The 15,170-nt window shown below is 40.0% G+C and overlaps 1 protein-coding gene across 5 annotated transcripts in view; it reads right to left on the reverse strand.

Moving 5' to 3' along the window:
- kif13a (kinesin family member 13A) overlaps window positions 1-15,170 on the reverse strand; it is a 319,880-nt gene that overhangs the window by 10,888 nt on the left and 293,822 nt on the right. For 4 of the 5 annotated variants that reach the window (XM_078241905.1, XM_078241898.1, XM_078241903.1 and 1 more), the window contains exons 35-37: window positions 5,417-5,467; window positions 1,772-1,883; window positions 456-607 (exon numbers count right to left, since the gene is read on the reverse strand). In XM_078241905.1, the coding sequence (XP_078098031.1) occupies window positions 456-607; window positions 1,772-1,883; window positions 5,417-5,467 (315 nt within the window). Of the gene's footprint in view, window positions 1-455; window positions 608-1,771; window positions 1,884-5,416; window positions 5,468-8,493; window positions 10,002-15,170 lie in introns of those variants that run through there. The other variant, XM_078241904.1, reaches the window with a different exon arrangement.

Raw genomic sequence — 15,170 nt, forward strand, 5'->3', positions numbered from 1 at the left:
GTTAGAAGCTAGTTATCAAATTACAAATCTCATATCTCCTGCTCTCTGAAACTCCAGTTTCTAAGCTAACATATTCAGACACCTGTGTTACGGTAACCCAAGCTACAAGTGTAGTAATTCTATAATAAAATATTCAAAATATCAGGGTAGGAGAAAATGAGACAGAACTATATCTCTTTAAAAAGACACATACCATTTATAAATTCTATTCACTTGTCTTATGAATCCATGGAAATAAATTAATATTTTTCAAAATAATGTTGTTCATTACAGCGAAGTTATTATTGAATGGGCTATTATTTTTGTTCCAGGAGCCCACCAATCAAGCTGTAAGCTCTTCTGACAATTCTATTTCTTATTATTTTGAGTTTTTAAAACAAAACCCAACAATAGGGCTCCACCATACTAAGAGGAAGCTTGATTTTCCACACCAGCGTAAAAGGTTTAAGTTTTACCTCATGTGCAAGGAGAGGTTTGGTTTCCAGAGGTTGCTTGCCTTTTCGTTCCTCTCTTACAGGCATAAGCGACTTCAGGAATTTTGGTGGCTGAGGGGAAAATGCTTTAAGTGGACTGCCCATCAATGAGTGAGGACTCTCGGGTGTAGTGCCTATGAGTGAAAGAAAATAAAAGGAACAAACCTCCATTCTGGAATATCAGAAAATAGAATTTTAAAAAATATTTCATGCAACTGTCAACTGCAAGGAATAACTTCCCTTTGAGAAAAAAAATGTGGACTAACTATTCAACAGTGGCAGCTTACTGGTGTATCAAGATAGTAAGAAGTCTCACAACACCAGGTTAAAGTCCAACAGGTTTATTTGGTAGCAAATACCATAAGCTTTCGGAGCACTGCTCCTTCGTCAGATGGAGTGGATATCTGCTCTCAAACAGTGCACAGACACAGAAATCAAGTTACAGAATACTAATTAGAATGCGAATGCTCCCTCCACCCACATTGTCTGTACCTTTAAGACCTGGCTGGCTGTAGAGATTCGCATTCTAATTAGTATTCTGTAACTTGATTTCTGTGTCTGTGCACTGTTTGAGAGCAGATATCCACTCCATCTGACGAAGGAGCAGTGCTCCGAAAGCTTATGGTATTTGCTACCAAATAAACCTGTTGGACTTTAACCTGGTGTTGTGAGACTTCTTACTGTGCTTACCCCAGTCCAATGCCGGCATCTCCACATCGTATCAAGATATCACAGCAATGGGTCAAAGAATTTTCCTCTCTTCCCTCCATCCCTCACCCCGCTACCACCCCAACCATATCAGACAGTTTCACGACTGCAGAGCTGGAGTAGCAGGGTTGAGATTCAGGAGGTGGAATTTTTCTCCCTTTCTGTGGCATGTTTGGTCCCGCCATTGTCCATGGGGTTCCCCATTGAACTACCCCTTGGCACTGTGAAACCTGGCGTGGGGGTGCTCCATCGGTGGGACTGTAAGTTCCCGCTGATGTGAATGGAGCAAGATTTCAGCCAGGGTTTCTCCCAAATTTTTGGCAGTGGGGGTTGAAGAGAGTGAGTGAGAGGGAGGGAAGGTGGGTGAAAAGGAGGAAGTGAAAGAAAAAAAATGAAATATTTGAAAGACAGATCTCAAGTATTTCAGGAAGCTTTGCAAAATGAACATTTTAAACAAAAATTGAATTTTAACATGCACTAAATTTTAAAACTTGAATATGATCTTAACGTTCTATTAAATATTTCGTATTTCTGTACTTTCATAAAAGACAAAATTACTCAGTTTCAATTTTTGACAACTATATATTTACCTGCAGTGTCCTTCACCCTGCGTGGTGAATCTTTAGGTAAGGTACCGTACCAGGAACATTCCTGAGAGTTGAACGAGCAGTCAGAAATGTCATGATGACTTTCTGAACGACCCTAGCAGTAGCAAAAAAAAAAATGGTTTGCTGCATTTACTAAAACAATGAATCAATTACTTTAGTTGTATGCCAGAATGGCTAGAAAAATGAAACCATATGCTCAACGGCATGTCATTTTTAACTTGCACAAAACCATTCAAATCTTCAGAAAAATAGTTAAACCACAGTCTGGGGTGAGAAGAGAAACCAATATTGTGTTTAGGATGTGCAAACCTCAATGTTCCATATCATTCTCAGGATGAAGCCAATACAAATAATGTAATGAGTCTTTTTGATGCAAAATGATTCCTGCCCGAGGTCAACGGACATTTCTGTTGTCTGCCCCTCACCGGCCCCGATTCCGTGCCGGGAGGGACAGTAGAATTCCGGCGTGTATGTTTACAAGTTGACACTCCAACTGCGACAGGTTAGATCAATCTTTATGGGACTAAAGATGTTCCTTTAATGGTATGAATTATTGAAGTTTAATACTACACAATAATAATTGGGGAAATCAAAGCATAAAACTTGTTGAATAAAACTCTCAAGTCCAGTTCATTTAACCTATTTTTTTTCCTCATGTGTGTGGTACAAAGGAAGTTTTGAATATGACCTGTCTTAGATTTCATTGCAGTAAGAACACTTTAAACAAAGCTGTGCATAATTTGAGCTACTATTGAAAAATTGAATAGTTATTGCAGATACTGAAAATAGAGAGCTGTAGTTCCTTTTTCCATTTGCTATGAGTCCAAAGATGTGCGGGTTAGGTTGATTGGCCAGGTTAAAAATTGCCCCTTAGAATCCTGAGATGTGTAGGTTAGAGGGATTAGTGGGTAAATATGTGGGGGTAGGGCCTGGGTGGGATTGTGGTCGGTGCAGACTCGATGGGCCGAATGGCCTCCTTCTGCACTGTGGGGTTTCTATGATTTCTATGATAACCTACTGGTGTGTGTGTTGAGGAACCTCATAAGAAAGGCCCTACCTTCACATAAGCAGTTGGTCAAGAGCAAGAAATAATTTGCACCTCAGCATTGACATTTAGGATAACAGTTAAGAGACTCCCTTCATATTGCCATCTAAGTACTAGTATCATGCAATGGTATCAATGCCATGGCCTGTATCAGTGTTGCTTTCATTCCCCTTTTATTCACGATCCATCAATAACATTAGGCTGGAAATCTGAAATAGAAAACGAAAATGCTCAAAGCACTCAGCAGGTCAGGCAGCATCTGTGGAGTGAGAAACTGAGGCAAAGGGGATTGATTTTTGCAATGGAAGTGAGAAAAAGGAACCGGGTCCGTTTATGTGAAAGAAACATATGTCTGGTGGGAAATGACTCAAGTTCAGATTTTCATGGTGCAAGCCTTTAACTGATAAGGAGACTGGCTTCCTGTCCAATTAAAAATGGAAAGGCAAGAAGTGTTGCAGACACCCAAGGCAGACATAACTGAGACTGTAGTTCCTGAGGGAGAGAGTTTGTGCCAAAGCCTGCCACTGCACCACAGGGGAGCAAGATGTTGCAGGCCAGCCATATGTCTAGCATCCATGAAGGAAAGAAGGGAGGTCCGCTTCCAAGAAGATGGCAGGAACAGGCCACCTCGTCATGCAGCAGGGGCACTTCGCTCTTCAATGTCATGTTCCTTTGATGCCAATTCCTCTTCCTTTGTTACCCCCTGATGAACCATCCCTTTCCAGGGACCTCACTGTCCTCAAGATCCACACCTCTCTTGAGGACCATATTACGGAAAGCATAGGAGACCACTACAATGACTGAGACTCATGAAGGATGATTTGGACCAAGTACCTTCTAAGCCTGTGAAGCCCCATCAATTTTGAATCTGATGTGTTTACTGGTCTTAGTGAAGGGGACATCTGTCACCTGGGTGATGCACGAGTCCACACTGACAAGGATATAAATGGCTGTGCCTATCTGTCTAGGGAGTTGCAGTCTTCTTCAGCATTAGTTCTCAGTCATCTCCAGATATCCTTATTACTGCCTGCAGATTCTACGCCCAGGTTAGTGTTACCTCCTTGTCCCTCGTCTCTCTCCTTTAGCATCCTGCTGGCTATGGCTTTGCTTGCCCCTTGCAGGCTGCTGTTCCCCATTTCCAATTGTCTCAAATTCTGAGAGTGCAGCACAAGCTGCAGCCTTCCTGTTGCTCAGGTGATGTTTAGCTGTGCCCACTGCTCTGATATCCATGCAATGCCAAGAGGGTGATGCCAAGAGGGTAATGACCCCTTAAGCTGACCAGAGACAGGCTGCTGAAACTTTAATTTCAAATGGGCAAGCACCTTCAGCTACGAAAAGCATGAAATTTTCTAAACTTTTCTGGCCTCCATGACTGTCCCTGACATGGTCCTCACCTGCCTTCAGCTGGTCTGAGGCAGACTGCTGATGAATGCTGGATGCCCCCAGGAAGATTCAAAACATTTGCAGAGATGGGTCTTTAACAGGCCCTTAACAAATTTAATTGGCTTATTTAGGAGCGCCGGCATAACTTGGACGGCCGCACTTGCTCTCAGCCTCAGGAAGATCTGAGACACGAGAAATGGAGGTGGGAAGCCCAGCAGCACGGCATGCTGTCGTATTTATTTAGGCTGCCAGCCGCTGTTGCGGCCTAAATTGGGCTGCAGAAACTCAGCCCAAAGTTTCACGTTGATGCCTTTCATCAGAACTGTTCTAACGAGCGGTACATCAACCTGAAAATTTAAAGAAGTGTTTTTCTCTTCATTGTTGCTGCCAGACCTGAGCACTTGTGCCATTTTCTGTTTTATTTCATCAATAACGTTGCTAAGTGCGCGTTATTCAGCTAAATGTTTCATGCATTTGCAAATTTTAATACCTGCCTACGGCCTAAAGGTTGTTTGTGAAAAAATTCAACCCCAAGGTTGAAAACATGGCCTCTTCCATCACCACGTCGGGATATGCATGCTACCCACATTACTATTGCGAGCTAGTCCCTTGCCTGTAATCTGATTTGACCAGGTAGACTTGAGTCCCAACGATCGAAAAGAGAGGCTGTCAAGCTCATTGTTCCATACTCATCTGTCCAATTTGCAGCTTCTTTAATGCTTTCAGAATTCTTGTCTTCACTGTCCTTAACTGAGGTCAGTCCATATAATTATTGCTTCATATCAACAAGTTCTTCTGGACATCAAATTCTAAACTTAATTAATCGAGGGGGAATTGGAGAGGCAAGTTGAAATGCTGGCACTCGCTGTTACAGTCCTGGTTTTTAAGGATAGACTAAAGTTAGATTGCATTACTAATCTCAGGGTCGAGTCCCTGATCCAATGTTGCTGTTGAGAACAGCACTTGAAGGGTTGGAAAATTGCAGGTCTCCAGCACCTGATTGTCCATTAATTAAAACGGGATAGAAAAATCAAGGCAAACAGGGTACTTGTAAGGTTTTGCTGGGGATTATTCTCTGGACAAATAAACACCTGTACCAGTAAAACCACTGATTTCAGACTCTTACCTGTGATTCCCTGTCAGCTCTCGCATGCACCTATTACATTTATGCAGCATTTAAGAATTCATTGGTAACGTACCCTGTACTCATCCTCTTCATATCCAGAGAGATCTGGTCGACTATTGGAGACCTGTAGAAGGCAAAAATATAATAAGACAGATAGATCAGAGATTTTCCAATAATTGCCCCTCGCCGCACAATATCTTCCTTTCCTGCTTTGAGCCACAAGTTTGAAACTTGAACAGCACATTTAAAGCACGGTTGTGAATTTCAGGCATATTATTTTCCATTACTTTTCAACATTTACTATAGCAAACACAGTTAAGGATGTGATCTGTAAAAAAAATTAATACAATTCTGCAAGCAATTACAAGCCTCTAAAAATGGTGGGCACATTATATGACCCTTGCACTATTTAAGCAGTATAAATATGAGCGTATTAAATCCATTCTTTTGCTTTTTACACAAGGAAGCTTTTAAATCAGCACAGAAATATCTTCCAAGGGAACATTATAAAATACTTCCGAGTACAATTTAGATTTTCTAATATGGTACCTCTGGTCTCAGCACATAAGCCATGTATCTGCATTCCACAGTTACACAAGCCCTGATTGAAAATTTTACACCAAAAAATACAATATTAATTTATTTAAGGAACCATAACTAATGAGTGGAGAGTGCATGCTTTTTCCTTCTGCTGCAATAAGTCAGATAGAAAGTGGGCAGTGAAACAGAACTGCAGATACGCACAGTGTGATGGCAAACAGTAGGGAGAATATACAGCGTGGGAACAGAACACTTGTTTCCATTACTGACTTGCGGCTCTCACTGCTACAATTTATGCTGCCTACACTAGTTCAATGTTGACCAGATCATTATTCAATGCAGTGACTGAAAAAGGAATAGATCTTTTGCAAATAGCATCAGCCACCAAGCCAAGGAAGCAGTACCGAAGCCACATTAGTGTATGAAATTAAAGGCATTAACCCTGGCCATTAGAGAAATTCACTCTGCTGCCTGTCTGCTGCTACCATTTGTCTACTGCAGTCCACATGCATGCATGCTGATGTCAGGTACCATTTTTTCATACCTTTCACAGCAACACCTCCCAGACCAAGATTTGCAAAGCCAGTCTTGCCTGATATCCTGCTGACCTCTGCTTCCAGTTTCTTCAGTTCCCACAGTAACAGCTTTCATCAGTGGTTTGAAAGTATTCAACAGAAGCTGAGTCATTGAAGGCATTTGGTTGGGGGAAGGGACAATAGGTTCGAGATGAAGACCATTTCCCTACCAGGTAACTTTGAAACAGTCTTAGTTGAAGTTGTTGCTCAGATAATTAGGGTGATTTGAATGGAGTTTTCCATACATACGTACAGATACCATCTGTCATTCATTTCCCTTGAGAAGGATGAATCAATCTGTGTGTCAATTAAAGTCTTCATCCCCTTGTACTTTGGAGAAGCTCTTGGTTGGAGGGTGGAGCTGGTTATCACCTTGCCTACGTATTGCTTATTTTCAATACCATTCCTTTTAATCAGCACACTTATGGCCATCACCATGCTTGCATTACCAACTGGGTTATCTGGAAATGATGGGAGTATCTCACTTCATAACGATGATTACAATTCCATTTTTCTTCTTCAGTGAGAATTGTTGTGGAATTAGCCAGTTGCTTGTAGAACTCGCTACAAATGTAGAACAGCGTAGGTAACTGAGAAAGCTCTTGCTTTAGATCATCTGACTCAACCAAAAAGTTTTTAGATCCACGAAGTACCTCCAGAAATAGAAATAGCTACAGGTGTACAGAACACCATTTCCATTCACAGATTAACAAACAAGCTGTCCAAAGTAAAGAAAATCAACGGGGTTGCATTCATTTTTAGTTCCACTCATCTCACCGAAATCAGATGTTAACTTCGGCAATAATCCCCTGCTCACTTTCTACAGCTTGGTGGTCAAGCTAGTTCATAAGGAACTTGGAAGTAGCTCCTGTACAATGAACAGAGTTGTAATTCTGTTGCACTGATGTGATATCGAATGACAAACTTGCCATGATGACGTATTTTACGCAGAGGGTGGTGGGGGCCTGGAATGTGCTGCCGGGCAAGGTGGTGGAGGCGGACACACTGGGAACGTTTAAGACTTATTTAGATAGCCACATGAACGGAGTGGGAATGGAGGGATACAAAAGAATGGTCTAGTTTGGACCAGGGAGCGGCGCGGGCTTGGAGGGCCGAAGGGCCTGTTCCTGTGCTGTATTGTTCTTTGTCTTCTCACTTTTCGGGTTTGACAAGGTTCTCAATTATTACAATGGTGTTGAACTTCAGTTGCATATTTTGTCTAGGATGCATACAGTTTATTTCTATCGCAAGCTACTTTTGAAACTGATGCTGTTTATCAGTTGCACAAAGAGTATCACTTTCTGTAGGCCAAGCATCTTTATTTTGGGCTTCTAGTTACACAGTGCATCTTTGCGAATATTCTGATAATCTTGCAAGACATCTTTACCATTGCGGAAGCAAAACTGATAAGAACACAGGAACAAGACATGGCAATGAATTATTGTACAATCCCATCTACCAAGGTTCCACAACAGGATTGAAGCCACATAGAATTACACCACTTTTGGTAAAATAAATTACATTTGCTAACTTGTTGGTTCTCCCAATACATTTTCCAAATTCATAAACCTAATATCTGCTAATTCTATACAGTGCATGACTGGACTAATTGCAAATAGATTGCTGATTGAATAATAAATTGAACTAATCCATATTTAGTCAACACCAAGGCGTTTGTATATTGTAGATCAATTCCAGTTCTGAATTAAATTGCTCAGTACATCACACAATGGAAAATTTGGGCTTCATCTCAGTCAAGTCATTCATGGTTAGGTTGCTAATTTTAATTAATGTTTTCATGTTGATGTTCATTGTTGATCTTCTACTTTATATTGAAGGTAAATTATGTCTTTCTGTATTTATTTAAGAGATGCAGGCATCATTGGCAAAGCCAACACTTATTGTACATTCTTAACTGCCCTTTATTTCAGGTTTAAAACTTACTACCAATATTTCCAAGCTGCATTTTTCTTTGAATGGGCACCTATGCTTTTTACATCAGCCCAGGCTAACCTCTTCCTCTTTTTCTGTAGTTAAATGAAAGCACCAAAATTATTAAAAACCAACTCAAACATAAATTCTTCGGGGCATAGGGTTAATGACATCTTAGCTTCCTGCATTAATCAGGGGCCTATTTGTTCCAGCTATTTTTGCAAACTGTTAACTGCAAACAGTCAATGCTATTTAAAATTCAGAGCCTGCTCCATTATTGTATATTGCACCAATAACTTAAGTTCTTCATTTCTGGAGCTGGCAAAATATTGAAACATAAAGGAAATAAGATGGTTAGCTCTTAGTTTTGAAGATTCTCTATGTATAAATATTTTCTTCATTTTCTTCATATAAGGCTTTTCGCGTCTTAAAATGGAAGTATGTAACTTGCCCCCTGGATCATCAGTTTTATTTATCTAAATGCTGGAAGCTGGAAAAATATGTTTCTGGCTTGTCTCTTTGAAAGAGTTGTCTTTTTGACTTGCATGTTTTAAATGTATGTCCTTCCTGTCCACAAAGATGACATACACAGAACCCTTCAGTGTTCAGTGATCTTGTATTTTTGCTATCCACTCTTCCTTTGAAATTGGTATCATTTCTGTAAGATTTAGATACAGTGGACGGTGTTGGACTGGCTGCAGGATTCATCATAAACTGTAATTTCTCCATTCTCTGTAGTCTCTCCATTTGATCCTTCTGATGCAAAGCCAGTTGCTTCACTAATGTAGTAAGCTCAAGCAGCGCAGGGTCTTGTACAGAGCTAACAAGCTGTGATGGATCTCCGGAGCTTTCTTGGCCACTCTGCACAGGCACAGCCTGGGCTTGATTGTGAACTTTGACTGGCTTTCTGGATTGTTTAAAGGGTGTCCTATCTTCACATGGTAGCTGTTTCAACTTAGTTTGCTGTCCCTTGAACGTTACCAACTTTGGTTTTATAGGTGGAGGCTTTTGAGGAATATCTTGGTCGAGTACAACATTCATGAATTGTGGCTGAATTTTGAAATCCTTGTGCGTAGAAGAACTCCGTTTACTTGCTCTTGCTTTAAAGGTTCTTATCACGGCCCCTACTGTATAGCTGGGTTTGACATCATTTGTCTGCTGAAAATTTTGAAAGAAACCAATTCCAGGATCTGGTGAGAGTCGAGGGCTCCCATATTCTGCTCTGAGTTTCTCAAAGGCTATCGCAGGAGTCTGGTCCTTTAGTGGCAAGTTAAGGACAAGCATTTTTGCACTTCCCTTCAGGTGGTGCAGCACAAGTTCAAACTGGAGTGCGGCGGGCATTTCATGAACAGCCAGTAACCGCTGCATATCCTTTATCCAGTCTCCCACATCAGTCATACAATCTAGACTTCCAGTGAACTGAGGTACACTCACTAATTGGTGGGATGCAGTTGTGGAATGATGCATAGCCAATGGTAATGATTCAGGTTGACATCTGGGCACATGACAGGAATGGACAGTAGAAATGGAATGATTGTCCAGTATTGGTGGCTTCCAGTGGACTTCAGTTAACTGACCGCTTGCCTCCATCGGTTCAGCAAGCTTCTTTTTCTAAGGAACAGATATGAGCAACAGCATTCAACTGTATGACTTTGGATATATCTGGCCTTTATGGGGCGGGGGGAGAGATTCCATGCTATATTAACTGGTTTCTGCTGCATTATGCAATTGCAAACATTTAGCAAACACACTACGGCTGGTTTCATTAAAAGCCAATTAATAGGTTTAATTTTGTCCTGCTCTATTCTATCTTGTTCTAAACAGGGCACAGAATCTGCATCCTATTCATAACTTCTGTCTTAGGCAAAAATGTACGACACAATGTACTGTTAGATATATACGCAGGCACATGTGTATACTTCTATATTTATGGACAATACTAAACTAGTTGGAAGACAGTGTGTTTTTCTAAGTTAAGCTCTTGGGATAAAGGTCAGTCATTTTTTTAGGAGACTATTTTATTTTCCATTTCATGAACTACTGTTTTTTTAGTACAAGTTAGGTCAATGGATAGTAAAAGCACTAAAGTCAGTTTTCAACACTTATTACACATAGTCCAAATGTAACATTCAAAGAATGCTGATCTCAAGTTTTACATTACTCATTGCTAAGACATTGCCCAACAGTTTAGTCACATAGAAACAGGAGGAGGCCATTTAGCCCCCCAAGCCTGTTGGGCTATTTATTGAGATTAAGGCTGATCTGTGACCTAACTTCATATACCCACCTGCCTCATGTCCCTCAGTACTTCTGGATAACAAAAATCTGTCAACATCATATTCAAATTTACAATTTATTTAACATCAATTGCCACTTGGGGAAGAGCGTTCCAAATTTCTACCACAGCGAGTGTGGAAGTGTTTCCTAATTTCACTCCTAAAAGGTCTGGTGTTATTTTTAGGCTATGCTCTCTAGTTCTTGACTCACCAACCAGCACAAATAGTTTCTATTTATCTGACCTATTGATTCCCCTTAATATCTTGAAGATCTTAATCACATCACCACTTAATCTTCTAAATTCCTAAAAATACAACCCTGGATTGTATAATCGCTCCTAATTTGATTCTTGGAGGCTAGGTATTATTCTAATAAACCCTATTCTGCAATCTCTTCAAGGTTAATATATCCTTTCCAAGGTGCAATATCCAGAAATACTGTATTCCAGGTGTGGTCTTACCAAGGCTTTATATAACTGAGGGATGACATCTATCTCCTTGTATTCTGGGCTTGTAAATATAAAGGCCAACATTCCATTCACCTTTTTGATTATTTTTTGTACCTCTTTAAGGGCTATGCATCTTGAATCACAAACCTCTTTTGGCCATGACTGTTTCTTGCTTTTCTCCTTGAGAAAATACTCTTTCCCATCGTTTTTAGGTCCAAAATAGATGATTCACATTTGCCAACATTGCAATCCATTGGCTAGTTTTGTCATTCACTTAATCAATATCTCTTTGTAATTTTACTCTTATATCTATACAGTTTATGTTAGTGCTTATCTTCACGTAATTGTTAAATTTGGATATGTAGTTTTCCATTCAATCATGAGTCATTAATAAATATGGTGAATGGTTGAGGCCCCAATACAGATTCTTGAGGGTGACTACTAGTCACATCTTGCTAATTAGAGTACCTGACCATTATCCCTGCTTTCTCCTTTGACTGAGCTAATTTTCTAATTAGATCAATAATTTACTTTCAGTTCCATTGGATCCAACCTGATCTTACAGCCAGTCCCTTATGGGGAACTTCATCAAATGCCTTCTAGAAGCCCATAAAAATATCCACAAGCCATTTTGTGGTCCACTGCTTTAGTTACTTCTTCAAAAAAACTCAGATTCGTCAGACATGAGCAACCCTTTGAAGATCCATGCTCGCTCTCTTTGATCAGCTGAAAAATTTCAGACTTCAGTCACCCCTTAATTGTAGACTCTAGTAATTTCCTGTCAATAGATATTAGACCAATTGGTTTATAATTTCCCTGGCTTCCCTCAATCACCACTCTTAAATAAGCAAGTGATGCGCAATCTTCCAATTTAAAGGAACCATTCCCAAATTGAGAGAACTTTAAAAGATTATAGCTTGGGCAACTGCAATGTTCTTAGCCACTTACTTTAAATTTCTCAGAGGAAACTGTCTGGTCCTGGAGTTTTGTCACTCTATAGTATCATTATTTTCTTCATCATTATTATTTTGCTTATGCTCATTTTGGCTAGTCCCTGCCCCCAATTCAATATTAGTTTCCTTCGGATGTTGAGCTCTTCCCTAACTGTAACTATCAACACAAAATAACTATCCATCATTTCTTTATTTCATTGTCAATATCACTTATTAATTGCCATGGGGCTCACATTTCTCCTGACCACCCTCTTTTTCTGAATATGTTTGTCAAAGTTTGTGGTGTCGATTTTAATATTCTTCACAAGTTTCTTTTCAAAATGCCTTTTTGCAGCTCTAACTATCTGTTTTGTCATCCAGTGCTGTTTGTATACCTTGCTGTTCACCGGGACCTGTACTGTTGCTTACACTAATGAATACTTTTTCTTTTAGTTTTATTTCATTTTTTACCTCTGTATTTTTGAAAAGTTGAGTTCTTGCTCTTTAGAGGTATAATCTGGTTCTGTATCATATTAAATTATTTTCTCGAAACTTCCTCTGATCGTCTGTCATTTTACCATTAACAGACTTGCTTAGTTTAGTGTGGACAGTCTCTGTCTCATTGCATTCAAGTCAGCCATACCCAAATCTAGAGTCCCATCACATTTCTCCCTTTCAAATACTATGTTGAATCCAATCAGATTATGGACGCTATTAGATAAATGTTAATGCCCCAATTGGACAGTTAACTAAATATGACTCGTTGTTTATTACTAAATCTAATATAGCATATCTTGTTGGCCTCATAAAACTATTCGAGACATACTCATGAAATTCACTACATTTTTGACATGCACTAGTTTGGTTATCTCACTTTAATTGAAAGTTAGAATCCCTCAATAAAACTATACTGCCTTGCCTACATGTTTCTCTATAATTTCTGCATTATAAATTCATAAGATATAGGAGCAGAATTAGGCCGTTTGGCCCAACGAGTCCACTCTGCCATTTGATCATGGCTAATACGCTCCTCATCCCCATTTTCCTGCCATCTCCCCATAACCCTTCAACCCATACCAATTAAAAATCTGTCGAACTTCTCCTTAAATTTACTCACTGTCTCAGCACCCATCGCACTTTCGGGTAGTGAATCCCACAGTTTCACAACCCTTTGGGAGAGGTAGTTTCTCCTCAACTCTGTTTTAAATTTGCTACCCCTTATCCTAAGACTATGACCTCTCATCCTAGAATGCCCTACAAGAGGAAGCAACTACTTTATCCATACCTTTTATCATCTTATATGCCTCCATTTGATCTCCCCTCATTCTTCTAAATTCCAGAGAGTATACAGGCCTAAACTGTTCAATCTCTCTTCATACGACAAACCTCTCTGGAATCAATCTGGTGAACCTCCTCTGAACTGTCTCCAATGCCACCACATCTTTCCTCAAATAAGGGGACCAAAACTGTGCACAGTTGGTGCGGCCTCACCAATACCTTGTATAGATGCAACAATACTTCCTTACCTCTATATTCTATGCCTTTAGCTATAAATGCCAACATTCCATTTGTTTGCTTTATTATCTGCTGTACCTGCGTGCTAGTTTACTGTGACTCATGAACGAGGACACCCAGAATTCTCTCCCCATTTAGATAATAAGTCGCCTTCCCATTTTTCTGGCCAAAATGCATGACCTCATACTTATCCACGTTAATCTCCATCTGCCATCTTTTGGCCCACTCTCCTAACCTATCTATATCCATTTGTAAGGTTCTTATTTCCTCATTGCAACTTACTGTCCTATTTTTGTGTCATCTGCAAATTTGGCTCTAGAGCCTTCTATCTCTGTATCCAAGTCATTAATATAGATTGTAAATAGCTGGGGCTCAAGGACTGAACCCTGTGGCATCCCACTAGTTACTTTTTGCCATCCAGAAAAAAAACCCATTTGTCCCAACTGTGTCTTCTATCCATCAGCCAGTCACCGAACCAAGCTAATAAATTACCCCTAATCCCATGTGATCTAACCTCGTGAATTAACCTTTTGTGCGGCACCTTACCAAACAGCTTCCAGAAGTCCAAATATACTACACATACAGGATCCCCATTATCCACTTTGCTTGTTACATCTTTGAAGAACTCAGCAAATTAGTCAAACATGATTTGCCCTTCATAAAACCATGCCGACTCTGATGGATAACGTTTTGACTTTCCTCTCTTATCCTTCAAGTAATTTTATCCTTAAGGTTCCTCCTCCCTCTCTGCAACTTTCCCCAAGTTTCCTGTTGACCTTTTCATCTGCCATATTTAGTTTCTTGTCCTGACCGTCTTGTAGCTATGTCTCAGTAATGGCTACTTTGTGATACCCTTCAAGTTGAATGTGCCCCTGTTATTAATTTGATTTGTTCCACAAACTGTGCCTTTGTCTAAGGAACTCTTATTCAGGCCATACAACTTGATCTGCCCTTCAGCTCTAAGATTTTACTCTTTCATTTCTCTCTCACTGGTTTAAACTCCTTTACATCTTTTGGTTTTCTCTTTACTGGTCTTACCTAAAGCATGATTTTTGACTTTTACTCTACTCTCTTCCCTTCCATTTGTTGTTGAACTATTATTTATACTATCTTTTCCACCTGAGCCCATCCACCCTTTCGCTAGTTCGGAGGTCCTATGCCCACCCTATTTATCCTTTCTTCCGGGATCCTGGTAGAGGTGGAGCCTGTTCTAATGGTACAGCTCCTTCCTGCCCCAATACTGCCAAAGTCCTATGAAATGGAAACCCCTCTTTTCTACACCGTTTCTTCAGCCACACATGCACCTCCAAAACATGCTTATCTCTATGCCAATTTGCACATGGCTTGGGTAATAATTCAGAGATTATAACCCTTGAGGCACAATCTTTGGCAACACGGATCCAAAATTCATTCAATTCTGAAGTTTTGAAAAAGCATGGATGCACATGCACAAAGACAATGCAAGCTACATATAATATTATACTGTTGACTTCTGCTCTTATTCTGTAACCTTCAACCAGTTTATTCCCTTGAGATCCAGCTGTTTGATTGTCCCCTTTAAAAACAGTGCTTTCTTTTCAGGTCCATGCGAAAAGGCAGAGTTCTTTA

The sequence above is a fragment of the Mustelus asterias genome, chromosome 2, assembly GCF_964213995.1.
Source record: "Mustelus asterias chromosome 2, sMusAst1.hap1.1, whole genome shotgun sequence".
NCBI lineage: Eukaryota > Metazoa > Chordata > Chondrichthyes > Carcharhiniformes > Triakidae > Mustelus > Mustelus asterias.